Consider the following 24,881-nt stretch of genomic DNA (forward strand, 5'->3'; position numbering starts at 1 on the left):
GAAACATCACAGAAAATATTCGGCTCCATATTTTCAACAGTAGCCAGGAAGAAAATGCATGGAACAATTTTGAGAACTGTTTTTCAAAAGTCATTTAAATCAAATTATGCCCCATCCACACTGGCAGCAAAACCCTCTCTACTAACTGGAACTGGTTTTCTTTTCTTTGCGTGTGTGTTCTTTTCTTTTTGGTTTAACATATTTTTTTTTAAAAAAAAGAACTGTCTCCCAGCCATCTTTTTCTGGTAATGTGGACAGGCACTGCAACACTACAGGAACGGGTGCCAGGACAAAACCTATGATGCACAGTCCCTAGAATAAATCACTCAAGAGGGGTGGATTAGAGGAAGAGAGCAACGTAAGGTTACATCTTCAAAGGTATGATTCTCTGAAATCACTGCATTTTCAGCAAACTACTGCAGAAAGATATCCAGTTTGTATCTGATCTAAAGATGCAGACAGGCTTTTGGATTATTTGCAACTATAAGGCAATACCATGAATCAATATATATTTTAAAAGGTGTAATTATTACACAGTGCTTGCATGTAATCAGAAAGGAATCTAATTGTGCTGAGTGTGTATCATTTGAAAGCTGCGATGCCAAGTAAATCCACACCGTTGGCTCACACAAACCCAAAGTGTTATCCATTACTGCCTTTTTTTTTTTTTAAACAATACAAGTATGTATGAAAAACATATTTCCTGGAAACAATGATACTCTTTGAAGACTTATTCAACATTTCATAGACGGAACAAGCCTGCACCCGCACGTGCCCGTAAGAGGAAAGTGGGTTGACAATGCAAACTAATCGAAATGTACTGGAAGGGCTATCCAAGATATTTGCATACCTATACCTCCCAAGGCTATATAGGATTGAAGCTTTGTTCAGAGCTGTGTAAAAATTATTTCCCATGTGTCCACAAAAATCTCTTACTCGTGATCAACACTTTAACTCATCAAGGCAGGAAACAAACAAATCAACCAAGAATTAACACGTCGGGGCTTGTGCCTTAAGCCCCTCACTTTATTTTTTTGTTCCTTTTGATGGGGCTCCGAGTGCCAGTTCCCAGGGGTCTCAGCCCTGCACATGTTTTGACACACTTTCAAAGCCCAGAATGGTACACCTGGGACAAAGCACACACTGTTCAGGAAGTGCACAGGGGCCAAGAAAAGCAATAGAAATTTCCACAGTTAACTTGCATTACTGGTTGCCAATAAGCCTCTTATTATGAAAACCCATAATTGGAAACTGTCATATTACAGAACAATTTATGGAAGTTTTCAAAGTATATATGCCCCAGTGGGAACTTCCTTTGACTGGTGTGTTCCATCAGCCCAGGTCTGCTGACTTATTCACACAGTGGGAGAAGAGCATCAGGAACCTAAACAAGTCACTGCTGAAGTGTCACCAAGACTCCTACTCTAGGAGTGCTTCAAATAGTTCTTCGCTCCTTAGTCTTTCCAGTCATCCATCTTTATGGCTGCATTCAGTCTACAGCTGGACTGACCCATCTTTATTTCATTTTGTTTTCTGCAGGAAAATTCTTGCACTTATATTGTGGTCAACTGCTCCTTTGAGGACACCGAAGGCAAAACACAGTTGCTCTGGGCTGAGTGCATCCCACTATCCCTCAATCCCATCAAATGATCTTGGCAAAGTTACTCCTACAGTCTCTACCTTGTCACACCAGGGAAACTGGCACCTACATTAATTCCTCAATCAGTTTTTAATTGTATTAAAATATGGCTCCAACCAAGAACAACCAAATCCACTCCCCTGCCCCCAACACCAGCATGATACTATTAAAGGAAACCACATAAAACCAGCCAGTGCTTCCTTTGTGAATATTCATGTTTTGGTGTGAAGGCAAACGGATTTCCTAACAGGGGCTGGAGATGCATCTGAAAGTCCACTTTAACACCACATTTTCCATACAGGCACCAGCAGGGACCATCTGCCAGAGTGGTTTCTCACTATGAGCAGCTCCATCCTCTAGGAAATGGGTTGAGCCATCACGTAACCCTCAGGTTAGCTGTTTTTTGGCATGCTGCACTGCTGCCAGATCCAGTCACGCACACCAAGACCACTGTGAATTCAGTACCATCAACCCATCACCCTGGGACAGGCACTGACAAGGCTCTGTGCTCAGGGGAAGCTGTGCCAGAACAGGGACAGCCACAGCTGAAGAGGACCACCTGCAGAGGAAAAGAATTGGAGGAGATAATCCCTGCAAGGATGTTAAGAAAATCAGATGACTCAACTGGGAATAAACAGTAAGAGCTTCCTCTGCTGTTGAGAGCTTTCTGTGTCCCTTGAAGTCATTTCTGAAGAGAAGACAAGCTGTGAACCAAACATACTCCTTCATACTTGGTATCAACAAATTCTGACTCTGGGCAGCATCTCACTGCAACATAAAGCACCAAGTGCTTGTGGAGAAGAGGGAGATTACAGCAGCACATTCTGCTTAAAGATTCCTGCAAATACACAGGCTGGGTTTTCAGACTGGGAAGGTTCCTCACCTGTGACCTAAACCTACAAATCCATTTATTTGGGCTTCCTGACTTTAGAGACCATTTCATTCAAATGCACAGAGAATGCCTAGTTAGAAAGCACAGGAGGGACCTTTCTTCATATTAAATCGCTATTACAGCCAGGCAGTCCCAGACTTCCATAACTATCTTAGATTCTCAACAGGTTCCTTATGAAGTCCATAAGGAAAATAATCCTGCTTTCAATCCCCCATGACTTTTGGCAAGTCATTCAAACCATATTGCCTACTTAGCACTACTTGACCACTGTGGTGGGCAAATCTACATATTCTGTCCTGAAGACATTACAGCTGAATTTCACACAGCTAGCAAGGTGGAGTCCAAGTGTGAAAAGAAGGCTGAAAATAGCAAAGCAGCTGTGGAAAAGCCACACACACAAACACCTGATAGTTTTCATAAATTAAGTATCTTGGGTTGCTCTGCTCTTTGGGTATCAAAGCAAGAGCACGTCAAAGAAAAGCACATTAAGGGAGTGGGAAGAGGCAGGTGTCCCAGGAGAAAGAGGGGGGCTATTTCTCCATTCAGAAAATGAGAATGATACTTAGTTTACATGCAGATGTGAGGATTAACATTTCCAAACACTTCACCTAGGTTCAAAGCATTACTTCTGGAGGCTTATCAGAAACACTAACACATCAGTCAGCTTTCCATGAATGGAGGGAGGCTTTCTCTCTTCTTCCCACCCAAGGAAAAAGGCTTAATCACACAGACCACGTTCAGGGTTTCACAATCACAGATCTGACTTTCAGAGCAGGTACTCCCATAACAGAAGGGCAGCGTTAGTTTATTTACAGCTGCTGGTTGGAATTATGACAGGATAGAAACAAATGTCCCACAGTTCCAAAACCAAAGCACCAGTTGGGTTTTTTTGTCATTGGGAGAAAAATTCTTACTTCTACACATAGAGCTAACAGGCTTATCGCTGTTATAACAGGCTAATCACAGCAATTATTGAATTCCTATTTACACATGACCTGAGACATCATTCTGATGTATTACACCTGGGGATATCATTAGAACAGCAGAACAGAAGCAAAGTCATTAATGACTCCATAGTTATAACCACAGTAGAACTACCTCCTCATAAGTTTCAGGCACTTACTAATAGGATTTTTTGACAATTTGGTTATCCACACCTATCCAAAATCAGTTCAGACATTGATCAAAACATTTAAAACTGAAATTTCAACAGTTTAGAACCAAATTATCCGATTCTGAAATGTTTAGGTAATTGTCTAAAAAATAACATAAAACTGAAATTTTAATAAAAATTTATTCACTGAACTCGCCTCCAGAAGCAAACCTGTCACCAAGGTACTCTCCATGACTGCCTTTCTACTGTGACCTTTTCCTATGATGTACCTTCATCTGTACACACACAACAGGAATGGTATTGAAGAACTAATTTCTTTCTGAAAGTGAGTCACAAACTTGCCACAACAGAAGACACACCAGGGGGACAGGCACAAGGAGCACGGTAACTGCACTGTCTCCCAGGGAATTGGTATGTCTGTCTTTTCCTGCTGGAAGGCAAGAAGACGCCCATTGAAGGCAGAGGTTCCACACACCTCTCTCTCTGACAAAACGTGTCCTTTCCAGGGTTATTTGTTTCCTGCTTGTGCTTGGTTGCCCCAGTCAGAACCAGGGACACACCATGCCGAGTGCTGCACCAAAACACACAGAACATTGTTAATGCTCAATAGAACTTTGAGGAAGTTTTTTTTTTTTTTAAAGACAAAACGCATTAACATGGTGGAACAGATGAGAACGAGCAAGTTACACACAGATTGCCTTTGAAAGGAGCCCATCTTAATGGAAGTTAAAGCAAACTAGGGGCCCAAGGTGTAGTAAAGACGCGGCTTGAAACAGATGGGTGATGCTCAGCATTTTGCTAAGGACTTATATTGCTGCAATGTTTTCTCTCCTTCTAGTGAAAACAGCCAGTATCACCCTGCTTCATCCTGAAACGGTGACAGGGAAACAACTGCTGGCATTTGCGTCACACGGATCTGCTCACGTTACTTAGTGACGAATCTTATTAAAAAGCAAGCACCTCAAGCAAAATGTCTATAGCTCAGTTTGTTTGCATTTACCTTCAGCAACACAGTATGCTTCATTAAATTTCGAAGCAGTGTTTATTAGGAGAGTAAAACACATCAGCATCCTCCACCAGGCTTCACAGCTTATTTTCATGACGTCAATATTCAGGTTTATTTAATTCAGTGAAAATATACATTGATTAAACACGGTCTCAGAGCATCTCCTGCAGCACTGAAAAATGCAGTAAATAGGAATGACATATTTTTACTTCTTTCCCTCAGAATAGAAGATTTACCATTACCATAAACAAGGTGTATCTCACCTTTGCAGCCAGCAATTTGAAAAGCTTTGCACTGCAGCAAGCCCTGGGAAGGACTGGCCACCTGAGAGTCCCCTGCTCCTTGATGCCAGGTACCCTCTGGTCTGTTTTTCCTGCCTGGCCATGAATGCTGTTCTATCAAAAGCTTTTCCACAGAACAAACCAAAAGTCAAGCTCAATTGTTATAACTCAATTTAAAATTTAATGCAGGGCCAGGGACTAAGACTGGGGGGTTTCTGTTGTACTACTTCTCAACAAGCCGAGTACCACTAACAAGAGATTTCAGTATATAATTCCCCTCTGTAACCTCAACTTACAAAGCAGTCCAGGTTTTCCTTCCCTCTCTCAAAATTCATTAAAAAGCCTTATTCAAGCTAAGATTTTGTATACAAGTTTTCTGCCAAGAACAAATTTTTACAACTGAGTTTTAAGGTCCTTAAAAAAAAAAATCCAGAAATTTATGATGGAAATACTGACAGTGCCCATAATCACAAGTACAGAAACATTATTGCGATAGGTAGTTCATATCCCATCCAAAAAGAAAAGTTGGTTTCTCAATCAAATTCCACATTCATTCTGTAACAATGGCCAGTAATAAAGTCAGTAAAAACAGGTGCAAACAAAAAAGTACTGGGGATTGAAACACTGATGATGGCAGCATAAAGCCATCACCTTTGGTCATTAAACTCCGATTGCGCAAGATATTTTTTTTAGAAAGTCTTGAATTACTTAATAACTCATTTCTCCTGGGCAAGCTCTTCTCTTAGTGGTCACCACAGGCTAACTTGGCAAATCTTTCGATAGTGCTTCCAAATGCTAATAGCTTGGCCATTCTCAGAAATTATTAATAAACTGATTTATACTGAGTTTTGTCCATTTTATCTCTTGGCTCAGCCTGAAGAAGCCCCTCACTACACATGTGGGGCTCAGACAGCCACACAAAAGCCAGCTCTTCCCTGCTGACAGACCCAAGCTCTGCCCTACCACTTGCCGTGAGTTCTCCTCTCTGCCTCAGGATAAACCTTGCATTCCAGTAAGAAATGGATGGCTGCACACCATAACAAACAGAACCTCACAGGGCTGTGCAAAAGCAGGGATGAGCGACCCGGGACACTGCCTGGAAGAGTTATACCTCAAATGGAAAGAATCAGTGCCCACCTGTAGCGATATGTTCTTCCTAGTATTCTGAGCACACTCCCAAGTTCTCTTAAATATGCAGCAAACACTGTAATGCAAAGTAGAAATACAAGAGAAATGATGCTCCAGGTTGTGCTGGAGAGGTACAAAGCTGAGGTGCTAATGGGCCACGTGGGAAAGCACCGGAGCCTGAGCACTACAGCGTCAAACATTAACCCCATTCAACACTCTTGCAAAATGAATCTGAGAATGGCAAAATTCAGAAGCACGGCTCAAAAACATGTGACTGTGAACTGGCCTTGACACTTGCTTATGTCATTAATAAAATATTTAATATATGAAGAACTCTGGGTCTCCAAAAGTGCCTTAACCGGCGCTGAAACGTGTTAATCATCCAACAAGAACTCTCACTTCAACACTGGAAATTACAGAACAAGGAAATCAAATCAAACCTTTACAAGGTAGCCAGCTCAAATGCTACGTCTGGACGGTGCTAACTACAAACATTCATTACTAAAAAATCACAGATTGCAGGCTTTTCTACCAGAAAGGAAGGGAGTATCTCTCCCTTGCAAAAATTGTGTACCATTTTTGGGCTCTGAGACAGGCAGCTACACTGGGCTTTCAATATTGCTCATGAAACGAGCCCAGTAAATTCAAAACTGCTTCAAACAGATCTGCTGAACTCAAAGCAGTCTTCACCTGTTCAATCTTCCCCTCTGGGTAATACTAAGTATGGGATGACATTTAACGTTTTTCCTTACTTGGAAAAAGTTATTTCAAGAGTATCTACAGAGGTAAACTCTAATACAGTAAATGTGTTACTGATAAATTGTTTAGGCAACTTGACAAAAGAAAAAAGGCAAATTCGCACCCAGCAAAAAAGCAAGCTGTTCCAGAAAAACTGAGGGGAAAAAAAAAGGTAAATCTGTGTTTATTACAATTATTGAAGTATCATTTAATAAAGCTGTTTCCTTAACAACTTCTGGCATTTAACTTAAGAGGTCTTGAGAAGTATGTTCTCGAAACTCCACAAGTGACAGGACTAAAACTCAGCTCTACTTCATCACAGGGAGCTTTGGAAAGCTGCCTCTGGAAGCAGTACCACTGCTCTGCAACTCAACAACTAAGTTTATGTTTATCTTGTAAAAAAATAAAAAGTTAGCCCTTTCATATACACACACTTTTAAGATAACAGGATTTTCTTCACAGCTTCAAGTTAGGCACTGAAGTACTTTGTTATGATTAGTTTTATCACGTTGAATCCAAATGCTCTGGATTATTAATCAAGTTTCTGACAGGTCTCCAATAATGAAACACGCCATGCAGCTAACAATGACTCACCATTCATCTTAAGCTGAGAAAACAGAAAAGGAAGACAGGCAAGTTCTCAGATCCTACCCAGGCAGCCCACAGCTTTAGGAAACCCCTTCCATTTGCTTTCTCACCAGCAAAACCAGTGTATTTCTTGGCTTTGACGTGGCAAACTTCCCACTTGCCTGCTCCCCTTTTCCACCCATAGATGACAGCTACCACATCAAAGACTATTAGTACCCAAACCATCTACATTGTCTTTAGAGCTGAAGACACATGAAAAGCAAGTTAATGCCCTCTCAAATAAAATGTTAAGACCTCCACTGCTTTTTTCCTTAATACCTCCTTAAATTCTCTGCCTTGTTTTGAAATGTCTGTTCACCCTTCAAGCTAATTTGCTGGTTTACCACGTATCATGCTACTCCTATGCCGTAAAACCATTATCAGAAGAAGAAAGCACTTCACACAGCAGCTTGTTCTCGGGCTGCTGGAGATCCAAATTCAAATCCCACTTCTCTATTGGGACCCAAAGTCACCAGTTCCACCTGCACAGTTTGCCTATGCTGGGCTTGGGCACCGGGGGAAGGAGGATGTGTAGAAAGAAAGTACATGAAGGAGATAACACAGGGGTGAGGATGGGCCATAATGAAGTGTTGAAGCCTGCACACGCTCTCCCACCTCCATCTTGTACACGAACTACTGAATAACATCCTTTATGACCCCCAGCACCCCAATTACACACCACTGGGAGAAGTCAAAAGACACCGGGAGGTTGCATATCAGGCACTGGGAGTAACTGCAATTCTTGCTTAAGCAATTAAAAGAAGCTGGGGAATACTTGCTCCATACCTTGCAACATCCCCCCACACACACACACTGCTCGGTGCCATCACACTCTGCTGCAGCAGCCCCCCCCAGAAACCCTGGCCCCAATTCACTGCCCTTTTCTGAAGGTAAAGCCTTTGCTGCTTGTTGCAGATGATTAAATGGCTTTTACAGTCCCCGATCCAAAACAAATCAAAAGGGATACGAGTCCCAAAATATCCGGTGATAAGCGTTTGTTCACAGTGGAACAATTAAACGGAAGGATTTGTCTTGTTAAACATACAAAAGGTTATCGATAACCTACCAGTTCACACCATGCCTTCCAGCTCCAGGGAGGGACCGGTTCCCATTCGGTGACAATGCACCTGCGCTGCCAGCCATGAGCAGGCACGGCCAGGCACCACCACCACCAAAGGCATCCTTCCCCGGAGGAGCACCTTCAAACCAACTGAGAGAGGCTTCTGAAGAACAAAGGCTATCTGCGATGCAAACTTGACTTCAAACCAAGTACATGATCAAACCTGCTTCCTTGTAAAACCCTAATAGGACTCCACCATAATAAAAACTAAGCAAGTTATTCAATTCTTAACTAATAATTTTCTTTCTAATTTGACCACATTGTAAAGTTGCCTTAAAACCTCCCAAAAGTTATTTTACGGCATTATGCACAGTCCTACGAGTACAATTAAAATGTTCTACCCGAGCTCAACAATATGAATGGTTTTCATAATTTCTTAACAGAATATTGCTTTCTTAGCCCAGCTAAGTCCATACACCCCCAATTTATCAAACCCTTAGTCTAGGCCAGTTACAAATAAAGCAAATAATTCCAAAACTGGATGAAAACCAGTTTCACTTCTCACACCATTCAACTGTATGCCTCTTATTTTCATAGAATCATACGGGGTTGGAAGGGACCTCTGGAGATCATCTGGTCCAACCCCTACTCTACCTAAAGCAGGTTGCACAGGAACGTGTCCAGGTGGGCTTAGAATGTCTCCAAAGAAGGAGGCTCCACCACCTCCCTGGGCAGCTTGTTCCAGTGTTCTAGCACTCTCACACAAAAGAAGTTCCTCCTCACGTTTAGGTGGAACTTCTTATACTCAAGTTTGTACCTGTTTCCTCTTGTCCTGTCACTGGGCACCACTGAAAAAAGACCAGCGCAGTCCACCTGGTACCCTCCCTTTAAGTATTTGTAAGCATTGATTAGTCTTCTCTTCTCAAAACTAAAAAGACTCAAGTCCCTCAGCCTCTCCTTGTAGGAGAGATGCTCCAGACCCTCAATCATCTTTGTGGCCCTTTTCTGTACCCTCTCCAGCAGTTTCCTGTCCTTCTTGAACTGGGGGACCCAGAACTGGACACAGTATTCCAGATGGGGTCTCACCAGGGCAGAGTAGAGGGGCAGGATAACCTCCCTTGACTACGCTCTTTTTGATGCACCCCAGGATGCCAATATTATCTCTCATCATGACTTTATGAGCTGCTCCAACCAAATTCCACTTCAAATGACACGGAAGAAAGCTATGAATTTGTAATTGAATGATGCAACTTAAACATTAATAGCTTCAAAACCGCCAATGATATAAAACAATGAGCCAGGATCAGCAAACTCTAAAAGCACCGAGACCTGATCTAAAAGAAAAACAGAAAGTTGCCATGGCGCTTTGAAATTAGGGGTCAAGAGTCTCTCTATAGACATTGTTCTCACCTGTATAAATATTCTACAGCAAGTCATATAAAACATATGGATATTGCAACAGAGGTACAGTGAAACAAACATGCTATGCTGCCCCCAATACAAAAAGGAGTCCATCTTATTTTTATTTAATGATAAAGCACAGAACTTTTACAAGTATAAGTTACTCCAGCATATTAGCTCAAAACCTTGCAGTTGCAGTTCATAACTATGCATTACTTGGGAATTTAAACCGCTCCTTTAGAAGAGCCAAAAATTGCCACACAAGTACCAATGTACTCTTGACCTCCCCAGGGAACGGCTCATTCCCATCTAACATGTCAACAGCCTCTTGAGATGAAGTTTCCCCATCACTGGCCTAACACGCTCATCTATCATATCAAAACTGTCACGTGCATTTGTATGAGTTACACCACTCTGAAGGTATTCACTTCTAATGAACATTAGCTTTTCCAAAGCAACCCCCAAAAGTTGAACCACATCCCTAAAAGGCTCCGGGTCTTTCCTTTTTTTCCCTCCCCTCGTAGCCAAGTGGAAGCACACGTGTCATGTTTTCATTCCGAAGTCATCAGCTGCAAAAACTTCATCCTAAGAGAAAATTCTTCAGATAAGTCCTTCCACAGGTACGACATGAAATGAAACCGGTTCAACACACAGCGTTTTACTTTGAGAAGAAATCACTGAACAGACTTACCAAATTTTGTCCATAAAACACTGACTTCAAAACAAGCCTCTAAAGTCAGTTTTCTGCCCAGAACAAGTTTAAAATTCAATGTTCATGTTTTTCATCACTTTTTTTATATCATAATCCTATAATGTACAGTACATCCAGCCATGGACTCAGCTGGAAAAACACTTTACACTAAAAATGGTCAATGCAGTTTAAACAAAGAGCATTTCCTTGGGTTTCTTGCTCACCAGGACATAGGAACCGAGCTCTATATCCCACATCTGCAAAGGGGAAGAGATTTTCATTAATCGACACAAGGGCATACAGCTGCTCAATAGATGCAAGTATTTGCTCTCCTCCTGGTCCCTCACCTCACTCAGGTGACATGGATCACCGTGTTAAGGCTGAGGCACGGTGTGGGGCATGGCTGTGGGGCCACCAGGAGGGGTAGGAGGGAGCACACCCAACCTGCTGAGACCCAGAGGTGTTGAGGCAAGTCGATAAAGACAAAAGGATCCGGATGTGAAATATCCGAAGGAAGAGTATTTGACAAATACTTAGCTCTTTCTAAAGTAATTGATCCTTAGCTGGGGAAACCACAGTGTTTAATCAGAGAGGGTGATATGCCAGTGTTGGGAGCTTTATTTCCTAATACCACAAAAGCCCTGCACAAAGAGTTATGTATACTTTGTTGTCTGTCATTTTGTACAACGCCCTTCCCTCAAGCGCTGGTCCTCAGAACGCATTATACATTGTTAGAGGAGATTAGCTTAACTGCAGAATTTTTTTTTTTTTTTTTTTCTTTCATTCACAAAGCACTTAACACAAATCAGTGCTTGGGAACCGGAGCTCTGAAGCCGAGTCTAACAGTTTATTTATGATCATAGCAACTAATTGCTCAAAAACAAGCTTGGGGCCCTAGGACCATTCCCATGTCACTGGAGTTGGCTGCTGCAGTGATGAGCCACTCATCTCCAAGAAACCAGCACTGCTAACTTGCTTAAGTGGTTTTGCTGGCGCAGGAGGGTGGACAGCTGAATAACTGACCACTGGATAACGCTGACTCCTTCAGTGGCAAAAAGACAATGGCAAGAAAAAAAAAAAAAAAAAAATCTCCATTTTGACATGTGGCAGTGGTTTTGTTAGCAAAAAGTCTGCCCAAGGTCTCAGCTCATAGGAAATTACTGTATAGATGGAGACACTGCCCTGACAAGGCCAGCCTTCCCCTCCCAGCCTTTCCTCTACTTGACAGTGATGGTTGCCACCACACCTAGTCTTTGGGCTCCGTTATATCTTAGCCACTGATAGGAGTCACCTCATGGGAAAGCAGGATGGTGGGACTAAAATGATGTCAGGTACCATGAAGAACATTTTCCTTTTTTGCTTTACAAACTTTTGAACCTTACAAGAAGGGAGCCATCCGCTTCTACGCTTTTTTTTTTTTCCCCTACAAACGAATTTTAACAATGCATATCCTGCCAGGAAATGTTACCATGCATTAGTGATAAAGCATTACATAAAAAGGTAAATTAAGTTTCCAAGACGCGAATGTGAGTTGATAAACATATTACATCCACAGTTCAACAACTGTGCAGAGAAGAAAAAAGAATAAACAGTTTTAGGGAAAGCTTCAGGAATATGGGGGGAAAAACAGGAAGAGCAGATAAAGTAATGCCATGCTGTCAAAACACTGCTCTGACTATGCATGAAGCACAGCTACTGAACTAAATCAGATTAAACTAATGGCCATCCATTAACCTTGGGTATGCCTACATGGTACAACACAGACCCAAAGAGGCGTGCTAGAGAACCAGACGGCTTGCCAATACAGCACTCACTCATGGCATGAGACCCCCTGCTCAGCTAGATAAATAAACTAGAGCCAGGGGAGCCCATTTATTCTCACCCAGGTGATGCTGCACAGCTCTTCAGGAGGCAGCAGCTCTGCTCCCGGCTGGGTGACGCACCCGGGCACAGTCACCCGAAAGGATCGCTGGTACGTTCCCCTCTGGGCACTGCTCTAATATGGAGATACTGGAAGAAATTAGCAGAGAGACCATAGGCTGCCTCTCTAATACCAGCAATACATTTAAGGGACAGCTGCGAGACAAGGGCTGAGCAGAAAGGCATTCGCAAAGCTCCACAGCTGCCGGGCTGCTCTGCCAAGAGCGTGAGCCTAAAGGTCAGGGGATGGTACTTGGTTAGAAGGAGACTGTGCTGAAATGGGCAGAGACACATTCCCAAGGCAATCTGGCTGTGCAGGGCATGGGTCCTGCAGCATCGTCAAACCCTGCCCACATTTGTTGTGATGGCACTCTTTAGAGAGGATGTTTGTCACCAGAGGAGCTCTCATGCTCGCAACCCATGAGGAGAAGCATTAAAAGTCCAAACCAAAGCCACACCATCACAGCAATTGTAGTTACTACAAAAGCTACAGATGTGGTCTGCACAGAAAATAAAAAAGTCAGGCAACCTGACATCAAAAGGGATGATAAAACCTTGGAGGAAATTCACTTTACTGGAAAAAAAAAATCCCGTAGGGCAGAGAGGTGAGCTACCTGGCTATTGTACTAAAGGCTTTTACCAGAACTCCCCACCCTACTCCCCTCAACAGTCAGGGTCAGGGAAAAAAAAAAGCTGCTGAGAGAACCCTTCCACTTCACACAGCTCTTTGGGACTTTCCTCAGACAGCAGCAACCTGACAAACACGATGCCACACAGGATTTAAAGAGACCACAGGAAAAGAGAAGCCAATTTCCATAGAGCTTACAGACAAAAGTGGCCAATGATCATTCCAATAAACAAGCAAAAAGCAAGGAGAACAAGAACAGAAGGAAGTTCTGGCACTAGCTAATTAGCAAAAACGTTACAGTCAGGACTTCCAAGCACCAACAAGAACTAAGCAGGATATACACCTTTACGCAGGATTTTTTTCAGACAGAACAGAGAACGATGTCTGGGGAATTCTTTGCCAGTCACACTTTGCAACCAAAATACACAAGCGCTAATTAGATCATGCCAAGTCTTCATTTTCACACTTCCAAAGCTGCTCAATTAAAAGTATGTGTTTTGGCACTATTCTCTTTTTCAAAATAATTTAGACAAAGCTAAAAACAAAGAAATGCTTCAGCTCCAGGAGATGATAAAGCTGAGGATGGATGAATCATTAGCACACTGGAAACTTAAAAAAACTGCTAAGAGACATACATAGACCTACTTTCATGAAATAGCTATTGCCTAATGCAGCAGAACACAGAAAACAAAAATAAACCAATAGAAACAGTGAGAAATCAAGGAAACGTATAAAAGTGACTGCCTTTTTCAGCAGAGTTAGTAGATCAGCAATCTGTCCTGCAGCACCAACACTTTTTAAAGAGCCTCCAGGTAGTTAAGGGTGGGACAAAAACTGGAAAGCACAGATAGAATCTGGGACCTTCAAAAACCCACCCCAGTTGTCCTATCAAGGAGCATATGCTGAGAAATTATGTCAAATACTCAACTACTGAAGCAGTGAGGAATTAGTTGAAAAAGATAATCAGGAGGAATTTTAATTTATCTCTCAGTGTTTTAAGTGGCACCTCTTAAATAAGAAACTTGATTGAAAGCATCACTTGCAATCCTTCAAGATGGTGCGGAAAGAGAAGCTGCCACAGTTAACAGATTCCAGAGCATTGATCTGTATGTTAATTGGGTGAAGGATAATGCCGAGTAGCAAGCACGTAAGACTCCCTATATTAGCAGTGTTAAGGAAACTGCTATTGACACATATAAATCACTGACCAATTTCCACTGCATGACAGCGCTCCAAAAATAGACTCGTTCCCAGTTCTTGTGATGTGCCTAGCAGTTAGGACGTTAGCTTCAGAAATCTGAGGAGAAGGGAATTCCCACATAGCAAATAACATCCCAAAGCACAACAAGAGGGAGTAGGAGGCCGAGAGATCTCCTCAACCCGGCTACACCTTGCCTTGTCTGAAGGAAGACACAGGAACAGTGTTTTGGGAGAAGACAAAACCATCCCAACCCTTTGAAGCTCGTGGCAAGCTGATTCAAAACCTAACTACTAGACTTCAGACACCTTTATCTTAGAAAGTTACAAATTACCTTGTGCCAACAACAAATTTAAGGCATCCCATCCCTGATGACAAATATCTTCCTTATCTCCAAGAAACACGTGGTTATAAATGAGGTCCCATGTCTTGCCTCAAAGAACCTGTTGCAGAAAAATTCCTGTCACTCTTCCAGTTGTTGCAATTCTTCATTTACATATATCACCTCTATTTTAGATTCCTTGTCCCTCTGATTCATGGCTTTAAGAAAAATAAACATGAGTTAAGGAAATAAGGGAAAAGAATTAATGAGCCAACCTTAGTAGCTTTGACCACATGTAAATACTGCAGCCAATTGCTGTTTTTCTGCCAGCCGGTAATAAGAATAAACATGCAAATAAATATGTAGCTCTTTTCCTTTTCTTCGGAATTTAGAATATGATCCAAAACCACCTCACGTAGGGACTTTAAAGATTAGCAGCTTTTTAGTGTCATATTAGCTCTTTGTTTTTCCACCTATCAAGCTAAATTAGACGTACAATCTCCTTAAAAAAAACAGTGTAACATTTACTGTACAAATTTTAGGCCAGATGGGACTTTAATCATCAGTACACTTTATTTAAACTTATTCCTAATTATGTGGATCTGAAAGAAACCTAGACTACTTGAAATCTGGACAGTCTTTCAAGAAAACATTTATAAAAAGTTAAGTGAGTTTAACGTACGTGACATTCCAAAAACCAATCCCATCACAACAGGTATCCTGACTCTCTCTTATAAGGTGTGGGCTCCAAATACTCATGTGATATCATCAAATAAGTCTCCAAACTGGCAAAACCCAAACAGTTCTAAGAAATACTAATTCCACAGGAACCAAGAACTAAGAAAAGTCCAAAATGATAGTGGTTATGTAAGAGATTGGATTAAGAATAATCTACTGTGATGTCTGCATATTTACAGAAGACTTGGAAGAATAGAGTTTAAAACAATCACTTGAAGAAAAGTTAGTTGTTAAAGGAAACAATCTGCTGTGCTAGGTTATATTCATGTGACCAAGAAAAAGAAAAAAAAGTGAGCAGGAACAGAGATCAGGTATTAAATGTTGGCTTGACTCCTATTCTAAAGTAAGATCAGATGCCCCCGTGAGCACTTCCTTCCATTCAAGATGAAGCTCTTCTAGCAACACGCACTGAAATTTAGTGGTACCTCACACAGCCTGAAGTCACCCCCATTACAAGGGGCTTATGTGCCATTATTTCACTGGGGATTTCACTCAACTGACCCCACGAGAGATGGATGATTATTTAGCGCTTAACTGTTCACCTAAGGGTAATGTTTTTATCTTATTCTGCATCTGTGCAGCAAAACCACATCTGCAATGTAATTCTGTGCTGGTAGAACAGGATGCAGGCAGTCAATAAAAAGAAGTTTGCCTTAGCACTTAACTAAACAATTTGCCTTTTAACATCACTCTTACCCAGCACAGGAGGAGGAAGAATAAAAAGGACATCAGATTGTTCAAAACCTCTGTACCTCTCTTGTGATTTTATCATTTGCATTCCTGGTTTTGGCTTTCCCATCAAAGAAACAGAGGCAGGTATTGACAGGAAAGGTCCTTCTCGGGAAGGTAAGGTTGCTGGCAACGTCCAAAAAGCTGGTATTTCTGCCTCCTTGTTTTACACATCCAGTGGGAGGGAAGGGCTGAACACAGCACTGGGTCACAAGAATCTCACGCAACCCAGATCATTATAGCAATTTTATCATTATTTACCATAAAAAGCATGCCAGGTCTTGCTATTAAAAATGACTGTGTTAAGACGTCAGTTGATTCATGTCAAGTAATATTTGATTAACAAAATGTGAAAGCAACATCTTCAAGATGAGCAAATTTAACGCCACATACGTCTCGGTGAGCAAACACTTCCTATTTTATCAGCTTTTTTTGCTTTCAATCCATTATTGCTATTCCATACCCAGCCAGTTTGGAGCTAAGCAAAGACTGGAAAGAGCTGTGCCAGCTCACAGCCAAGGTTCATCAGGCCCAACAGAGTGGAACAACATGTGGCCATCCAGAGAATGGCATAATCAGAAAGTAAGCATGTAACAAAACTTCTCCAGATCCCACCAATTTGTGGTCTGGGGATTTGCCGAAGTGGGGAAGGGTCCGCGTGCACATGCCCTTGCTGTAAAGCCAACAGCAAAATAAATGAAAAAACCCAACTGCCCTTCCTCCCTACAGCATCCATCAACCTCTCAGATTCGCTAGTGCTCTGCTTCTCTGGACATCTTCCTAGCTGGCTTCTTAGGCTTCCCACTTTACTCCTGAATATCATGAATTACACTTGAATGTTTTCAGCGTGCCAGAACACTTACTATTTCAATAATGACTTCTCCAGAACTCTCTTTTCATTATTATGAATGTAATATTTCCAAACAACATTCTTGATTGTTAGACTCAAACAGTATTGCTATGATAACCCTCTGAGAACCCCACCTCCTCCTGAGTTACTGTTATCCTTATGTTAGCTGGGAGATTTTGAGAAGAAACGGACTCTCAGAAGAATTTGTTTGAAATGAATCATTATTCACCAGGGCAAATCCAAAGCTAGCATCCCCTCTGGACAACTAATGATTCGGAGGTTTTGACCAACGGTTGGAGGTGGTGACTTCCCAGGATACGTAGCTCTGTTCAAATTCTACATGGTGATATTTGTGACGTCTGCTTGAATCAAATTATTCCTTCTCTGTGTTTGTTCATAATTATGCCAACAGTCACAGCTGGGAAAAGAGAATTATAGTTTATGTCTTCTGTACAGAGCATGTTTAAATATTTATCTCTGATATATGGCCCTAGAAGAGGCAGCTCTAAGATCTCCTGCTGCACCATATTGTATCCGACACCTCAGAATTGAACAGAGCACGTGCTTTCATGAGTTTTCATGAGCTATAACGAGTTACTGTTTCTATCACTTTGGGACAACTTCATGACTAAAATGCTGGACCCATTACCCAGCAGCACACACTGTAGGTAAACGAGCAGTTCTACATCCTTGGCCTTGGAGGCTTTCTGACAGGATCAGAAAAAGACCCAGCTGAATATAGTGCAAAGGAGCACTTTCAGCTGAGGATGAAATGATTCATGAAGCAACAACAACAAAAGATCTGGCTTGCAGGCACTGATTTCTGGGAAACTGGCAGGTTAATCTGTCATTATCTTATGTACATATATAGTATCATTGTTATTGTTTTAATATACCACTCCCGCAGGCAGATGCAGAATCAGAGATGTCTCCTGCATATTGCAGCAAGTAATAGGGGGTTGGACCCCAAAAATTCCTTTCAGGCAGTCTTGAGCAGCAAAAAGTCTTCGGCTGGGTACTATTTCCAGACTAAAACTCTAAAATTTCACCCATAGCATGCAATGCGTGAGACGGTTGTCATGAAAAACATTCCATGTTATAAACTACTACTCTAAAAGCACCAGAGATTGGGCCAGGAATTCAAGCCCCAAGTGATATCAAATGACTTATTATGCTATTTCCTTCCACCAAAAAAATTACATCTTGCAAGAAAAACCAAAACAGATATCTGAAATTAAACAAATTCTGTCTGGCAATTAAGCAGACGGTAAAACAGCAAAAAGAGGCTGTGAGGAAAGATGGGTTAGGTTTATCCTTTATACTGACGTGCTGCTTCCTTCCTTGATGAGCCAGAGAAATATTGCTGTAATCATCATATCAACATTTCTTGGCCTTCCAGTAATTATGCCACTGTATAATTGAAGCTCCTGAAATTAACGTAAGCACAACTCCATAAAATATAATAAGAACCCATGGGTGGAAGCTAAAGCAGTCAAAATCAGTCAAGAAATAACGCACAATTTTTCTTCTTTATCAGAATTATTGACCAGGTTGGAGGTAAATCCTCCGTCACTGGCTATCTTTTATCGTGACGTTCTTCCAGAAGATAAACACACAGATGCAGGGAAGCCCTACAGCTTGAAGAAAGAAGGGGACAGTCTAGCCGATGGCAAAGATACTCTGACTTCATTCGCTAAGAGTAGGTTAAGTACCTGGAAAAACAGTCTAAGTCAAATACCTTACTTTGCAAGAGCTAAATATTTGAAAGTTACCATAGCACCTCAATATTCCCAAGATGTAACACAAGAGGACAGGAGAGGAACTTCTGAAATACAGCCTCCAAATGCGGTCACTGCAACGCTCGCCGCTCCATCCTGGCAGGAAGCCGATGGGCACTTTCTTCAGGAGCGCAAGATAACAAATTTTGGGGACAAAATGTCTCTCCCTCAAGCCGGTGGTGCCACACTGAAATTGTTGGCTCTTGATCAGAACTAATAGTAAGCACAGAAATATGAACCGACAAACTGATCATCACTAAACGGCGAGCAGCTCTCCCAGAGGATGCAGGAACAAACAGACCAGACAGAATAAGCACAGGGAGGACCATCCAAGCACTTGGGATGCACACACTGGGAAAGACATGATGTTGAGAAATTCAAGCCTGACAAATCTCCCACCACTGAGCCAGGAAGTAGAAGGCTGGAGGAAGAAAATATTGCCGTCCCTCTCAAGAAGGTATTACATAAAGTATAACCACACATCTAGGCTATTTCAACATTTCAACATTCCCTTACATTTCACTGTGGCGTTTATACCTGTGTGTAAGGTACCACCATCACAGGCTCAGCAGAACACGGAATATCCCTGGAGAAACTGCTCTCCAGCCCGTGTTTTTCTTTCACAGGTGCTTGATCCACAAAGATAATTCACTGGGTACAAGGTAGCTGCTAAATTTTTTAACTCTTCAAGCAAACACAAAGATTTCCCTATCCAGAACCCATAGTTTTACTAGTCACAGGTTTTTCCCCTTCATCCCATTTACACACTTAAATCAAACAATGTTCCAGCTAAGTCAAGTTACATGGACTTTGCACAAAGAGGTCTATGGCAGGAATCACCTGCACTAGATCTTCGCCTGTAGAGCACCCAGAGGCCACCCAGGGTGCTCAAAACTAAGAAGATACAGACCTGCCGGGCTGCTGTGACAGCAGCCTTATCTTGTGCAAGACACTGGTTTACCAGCAAAAAAACCCAGCTTAGTTCTCAGTGGAGCACAGGGTTGGGAATTGTGAACCATAAAAACGATCAGCTCTCACATCTCAATCCTAACAAACCAATATGTACAGAGCCCCTAAAGTCTCCTCTGAGAGCATCAGTTATACCATACATCTGATTTACATTTTTCAAGGAAATAATTGAAGCTGTTCAGCTGGTTCCAAAAGGCCCAACGGGAAGGAGAAAACCCTCAAGACACCTATGTGGCAGCTTTGCAGCAGCATGAGACTAAACAAATGGAAAAACCTAAAATAGGTTGCGACAGTTTATCATTAATCAGTATGAATTACTTGGAAGAATGTGGTATCTTAGTGGCACCTTTCCCAAAGAACTAACACAAACACGAGCGCATAACAAGAGATTCAGGGAGCAGGGGAAAAGGGATGTCATCGCTGATTAAGTTGCTGATGGCAAGAAACAAAAAAATGAGACTACATAGGGCAGCACCTGTGTGGCTGAAAAACATGACTGGCATGTTCCAGCTACTTCATTTGGCAACGTTAAATTCACCACAGAAGAATCATAATCATACAACAAAACACTGAAGTCGTCTGAATTGTCTCCTTGCAGTCAGACACCACTTCTGCACCAGTTCTACTTATTTCAGCATTTGCCCAGGACAGAGAGAATATTCTGAACCCTTCCTCTTGTTTTCATAAAAGGACATTACCGTTAAACATACGAAGGTATGAGGATATAAGAGAGAGAGGTGTTATCTTTGTTTAGAGCCAGATATAAATGGAAAACTGCAGACAAAGCTTCCAGCTCAGGCAACCTCTATCAAGCCTACAAAGAAGCCCTTGTGCTGGGCAGGTCCTGGCAAAGGATCTAAGCACCCAAACTATTCCATTTTTCCAACTATATGAAATGGTCTAATACAAAAGATAATTTATGTATATGGATTTGGTGATCCGAACATACAGTAATCACCACAGCTTTAGTGAACTGTGATTTGGACTCTTGAATAACTATCAAAGAAATTTTCATTTGACCCTCAAAATTGGTTTTGAGAGCTTACAATGATACAAGCAGACCTCTTCCCTGTCTATCCCTATATACGGTATACCTGTAATATCTTAGATCCCACTTAACAATTTGCTTTTCCATAAGGTATTGACACATGTAAGTGCAAAACGACATACTTAGGTGATTTACTCATTTTATGCATATTTAAAAGGAAAAGGCAAGTTCTAATATGTTTCAAACCATCATTTCAATTAACATTACATTTAAACTGTGAAAATAGAAGGTTCAGTGAATGAAGCTGAAGACTTTGCATTTGCAAGACTAAAATCACATCACTTCAAAGAAAGACAGGCAGAGAAAGCAGCTACAATGAGGAAAAAGCACCAGGCCAAAGTAGTTCACAACAGTCCCCACCCTGATGGAATCACCCTCATTATTACTTTTGTTTAAAGATATACAGTAGCCTTTAAATTCACAATAAGAATTCAAAAAAATATGTCTGGAAAACAATTTTTGACTGTTCTGTCATGCTTATGTGTAAAAACCTGTGTTATTGTGTTACAATTGCTAATGGTAGCTTATATCTCCCAGCAACTAAAGATCTTTCCTTGCATAGAGGTGTTACAAGATAAACCCACAAACAAGATAAAATTATCCAGATGTTTGAGAGTGATCTTAGCTAAATTCTCAGTCATGAAAATTAAAAACGGTTTTTCCCACATTTGCATCACTCCACTCACTTCACATGTTCTTCATTCATGTAAAGAAGAGTATTACCACAAAATCTGGAGCTCTGACAAGGTAAACTTTCCATGGACTGAGGACCCACAAATTAGAGAGTTAGTCATTACTAAAACCTTGTGAACAGCACTTGTCAAATACATAAGCCATTGCAAACACCTACACTGAGGCTATCTAATGCCACAGCATGAAGACAGATAAATAAAGATATCAAAAGTCACCTCTGACAACCATGCTTTGAATCAGCCTTATCATCAGACTTCTCCATACGGTGATAAAGATTTTGCCATTCTGTACAAAGAGTGAGGCTTCAACCTTTTAGGTATTGCTTCTTCCAAACATTGCAGTGGATAAAGTTCATCTACATCAGCATAAACCACAAATGAGCTAATCTGATTTGTAGGAAATTCTCTATTCTCTGTCTCGGGCACTAAGTTTAGTGAAAAAAAAAAACAAACAGTAAAAAAGCTCTTTCTGTAAAATCACAGAAAAATACACCAAACTGACCTTCCATTGCTCCTTGGGAAGCAGTTTCACTGCCACGATGTCCCCATTCAGGGCTCTGTTGCGAGCAACCACTCCATCAATAAAGATATCGCGAGTCCCATCCTAGTCAAAGAGGAAGAAAAATAAACACCAGACCAAAACATATTAAATTACAGTTGTTATGAGGTTTTAAACACTGTCATCGAAAAAGACACACACCCTGGTGAGACAAACATCCTGCAGTTGTGCACAGAAATGAAATGGATTCACCATATGCCCTTCAACACGCAGTATCTTTCAGCAAGTAAGCTCCTTTGTATGTATGTGCCAGCACAGTAGTTCCACACTATTTATTCAAGACAGAGCCAAGCCCTCAAGATGTATTGTCTGCAAGCTCTGCTCAGTTCCTCTGCACTTACTCTTGGGAATGGGTAGAGATTTTTCTGCAGTCACAGTTCTTCACACACTGAGTTCCCAACTCAAGCACTCCCAGGTATTGTTCAGAACATGTTTACAAGACGGTCTCTGCAAAGTGCCCCGTGCAGAGATGCCCACTGCTCTCCTGGTGAGATGGGAAAGCGGGAACACGCAGCTCCAGGATGAGCAGGTCAGTCTGGGACAGCGGCCTGGAGAGAGGCGCTGGGGATGTAGTCTCTTTTTTAAAATGAGTTAACACCCTATAGTCTTCATTTGGCACAACTAATGTTAGAAGAGTCTCCAAAAAAAATGGTGGCTATAGATGCCAACTGCAAGTCAGAAGATCTTTTACCGTAACAGACATGTTAGGACACCTTCTCTCAATACTCTGGGTTAACGTCCTTGCACAAGAGCCTCTACTAATTGTACGCACTATGATTATCCACCCCAGACATGTTTGGCATTTGGCTAATCTAGGTTTAGTTTGGAAGATTTTTTCCATGGGGTGAATAAAGATGAATTTTCCTGAAGATGCCAACACAAAGGTTTTAGTTTTTAAAGGATTGCCAGTTTTGTCCTTTTTTTGGCTAATTATTGACAGTGCTTTTGCTGCTTTCATTTCTGCGTCCCATAATTCAGTATGTGAAAAATTTCATGTGTCTCTTTACAGTGCCATGAATGTGTCAAACAATGTGAACATTTAGTACCAATATTAGCAGTCAATATAGTTTTTCTAGAGAGCTATCTTTGCATAGTTTTCAGATACAAAAAAGAGGATTAACTTCCTTAGATTCGTACTTCATTGTCTTTCCATGAAAAAAAAAGCCTCACAAGAATGAAAATCTTAATCATAACTTTAGTTGCTTCTCAGACACACAGTCCTGAGTCTCATATGCTTGAATAAATCCAATCAGAACTACCAGTGTGCTCAGTCTCCAAGAAAAACTTCTTTTATAACCTGAAAACATGAAGCCCTAATATCACATAAATATCTTAGTCTGCTTAGATACCAAAACAATAAAACGGCAGAACCCTGCCATGATGTGAAACTAAGGCTGTCCTCCAAGAGACCAAATTACTCTTAGAAAGAAAAGCAGCAGCAGCTCAACAGCTGTGTGAAAGCTGCCTCCCATGACAAGATGCAGAAAAATTGCAAAGCCTCTTGGACCAACATAATTCAAATTGGAAACTGTTCTTTTCAATAAGCCAGATTTTTTACACATGGTCTTATTCGTCATTTCTCCTCACCCTCTCCCTTCTGCCCCAACTCTTCATTTAAATCCACCATGTACATAAAAAGAAAAGTTCAAAGTGCCTTTTTAAGGAAAATGCTTGCTTTTTTTTTTTTTTTTCTGTACCTGTAGCTGCTCTGTACTGCAGGACACAGGCTGGCTGTCCTGATAATTAGTTTGTTCTACCCTTTTTTCCCTTTTCTCCTGCATCCAACCAAACTCAAGGCAGAGCCTTTCCCCCACCCCCTATAAAAGCCCCTGATGCATCACACCATCTAGTTAAAGCTGCATCTCCACACTCTGCAAGAGTCCTGTCTTGAATTGCAGCCAGTCACTCATCGCAAACAATATAACCCTACATATATATACACTTCTATATGTGTATGCAAACCTATTCTACAGCAATTAATTTCAATATGTGCAACAAAGCTGTGATCAGTCATGGATTTTCTCCAAAAAGAAACACCTCTGTACCTACAGCTCCGGGCTCGTGACTGTTGGGGGAACTTAGGCACTTCCAAGAGCATTTGTGTGTCCTACTTTTTCTGTCTATGTCCTCCACTCTGCAAAGCTGGCACTCCAGGTTATTAAAGCAATTTAAATGGCACTGAATACAAATCACTTGCAAAGTCTCAGCTGCTCCCAGGGTGCATATACTGTGTTGGCCACAATGGCTTCAAGAGTTCTGCAGCTGCCTCCAGGGAGCACAGCACTTTTACTGCCCCATGGCCACTTACAAATATCACAGGCCCTGCTCTCTGCCCTCCTCTAACAAGAGGGAGATCTGCAGTGCTTTCATCTGCTCTGGAATTGTCTTCCATAAGCACAGCACAGCCACAGTCACTTCATCACTCATGCTCAGCAGTATCATTCTTCACCTTGACAATGCAGTCATTTCAAACCACACTTCCCTGTGCAGGGAAGACACGAGATGCGAGGCAGAGATTTAAATGCTTGGGTCCATCCTCTGCATGGCTTTCAGGAGAAAGGCCCTGGGCCTTCCCCTCAACTCTTCATGCAACAGTGAGACAAGCAGACAGAGCACATTTGCAGCAAGAAACATCCTGGAACTTCTGGTGTTAGAAGGTGAACAGCTGTTGCATTTGAATTTCATGAAGCCATAGCTAAGTCAGAGCTGAAGAGAAAGGGGTACAGCACCATAGTCAACAGCAGGAGAGAAAGGGTGATTTTTCACAGCTGCAGCTCTTGCAACATCTGGCAACGATGGGAAGTCATGGAGAACATGAAGGCTGCAAACTCTTCAGTATGGCAAATAATGGTATACCAAGGATAAGCTTTCTA

At 41.6% G+C, this 24,881-nt stretch overlaps 1 protein-coding gene across 2 annotated transcripts in view; it reads right to left on the reverse strand.

The window, feature by feature from the left end:
* DIS3L2 (DIS3 like 3'-5' exoribonuclease 2) overlaps window positions 1-24,881 on the reverse strand; it is a 195,037-nt gene that overhangs the window by 142,276 nt on the left and 27,880 nt on the right. For both annotated transcript variants that reach the window (XM_014946064.1, XM_014946065.1), the window contains exon 6: window positions 21,952-22,053. In XM_014946064.1, coding sequence (XP_014801550.1) covers window positions 21,952-22,053 — 102 coding nt within the window. The remainder of the gene's footprint in view (window positions 1-21,951; window positions 22,054-24,881) is intronic.

The sequence above is a fragment of the Calidris pugnax genome, unplaced genomic scaffold (assembly GCF_001431845.1).
Source record: "Calidris pugnax isolate Ruff unplaced genomic scaffold, ASM143184v1 scaffold111, whole genome shotgun sequence".
Taxonomy (NCBI): domain Eukaryota; kingdom Metazoa; phylum Chordata; class Aves; order Charadriiformes; family Scolopacidae; genus Calidris; species Calidris pugnax.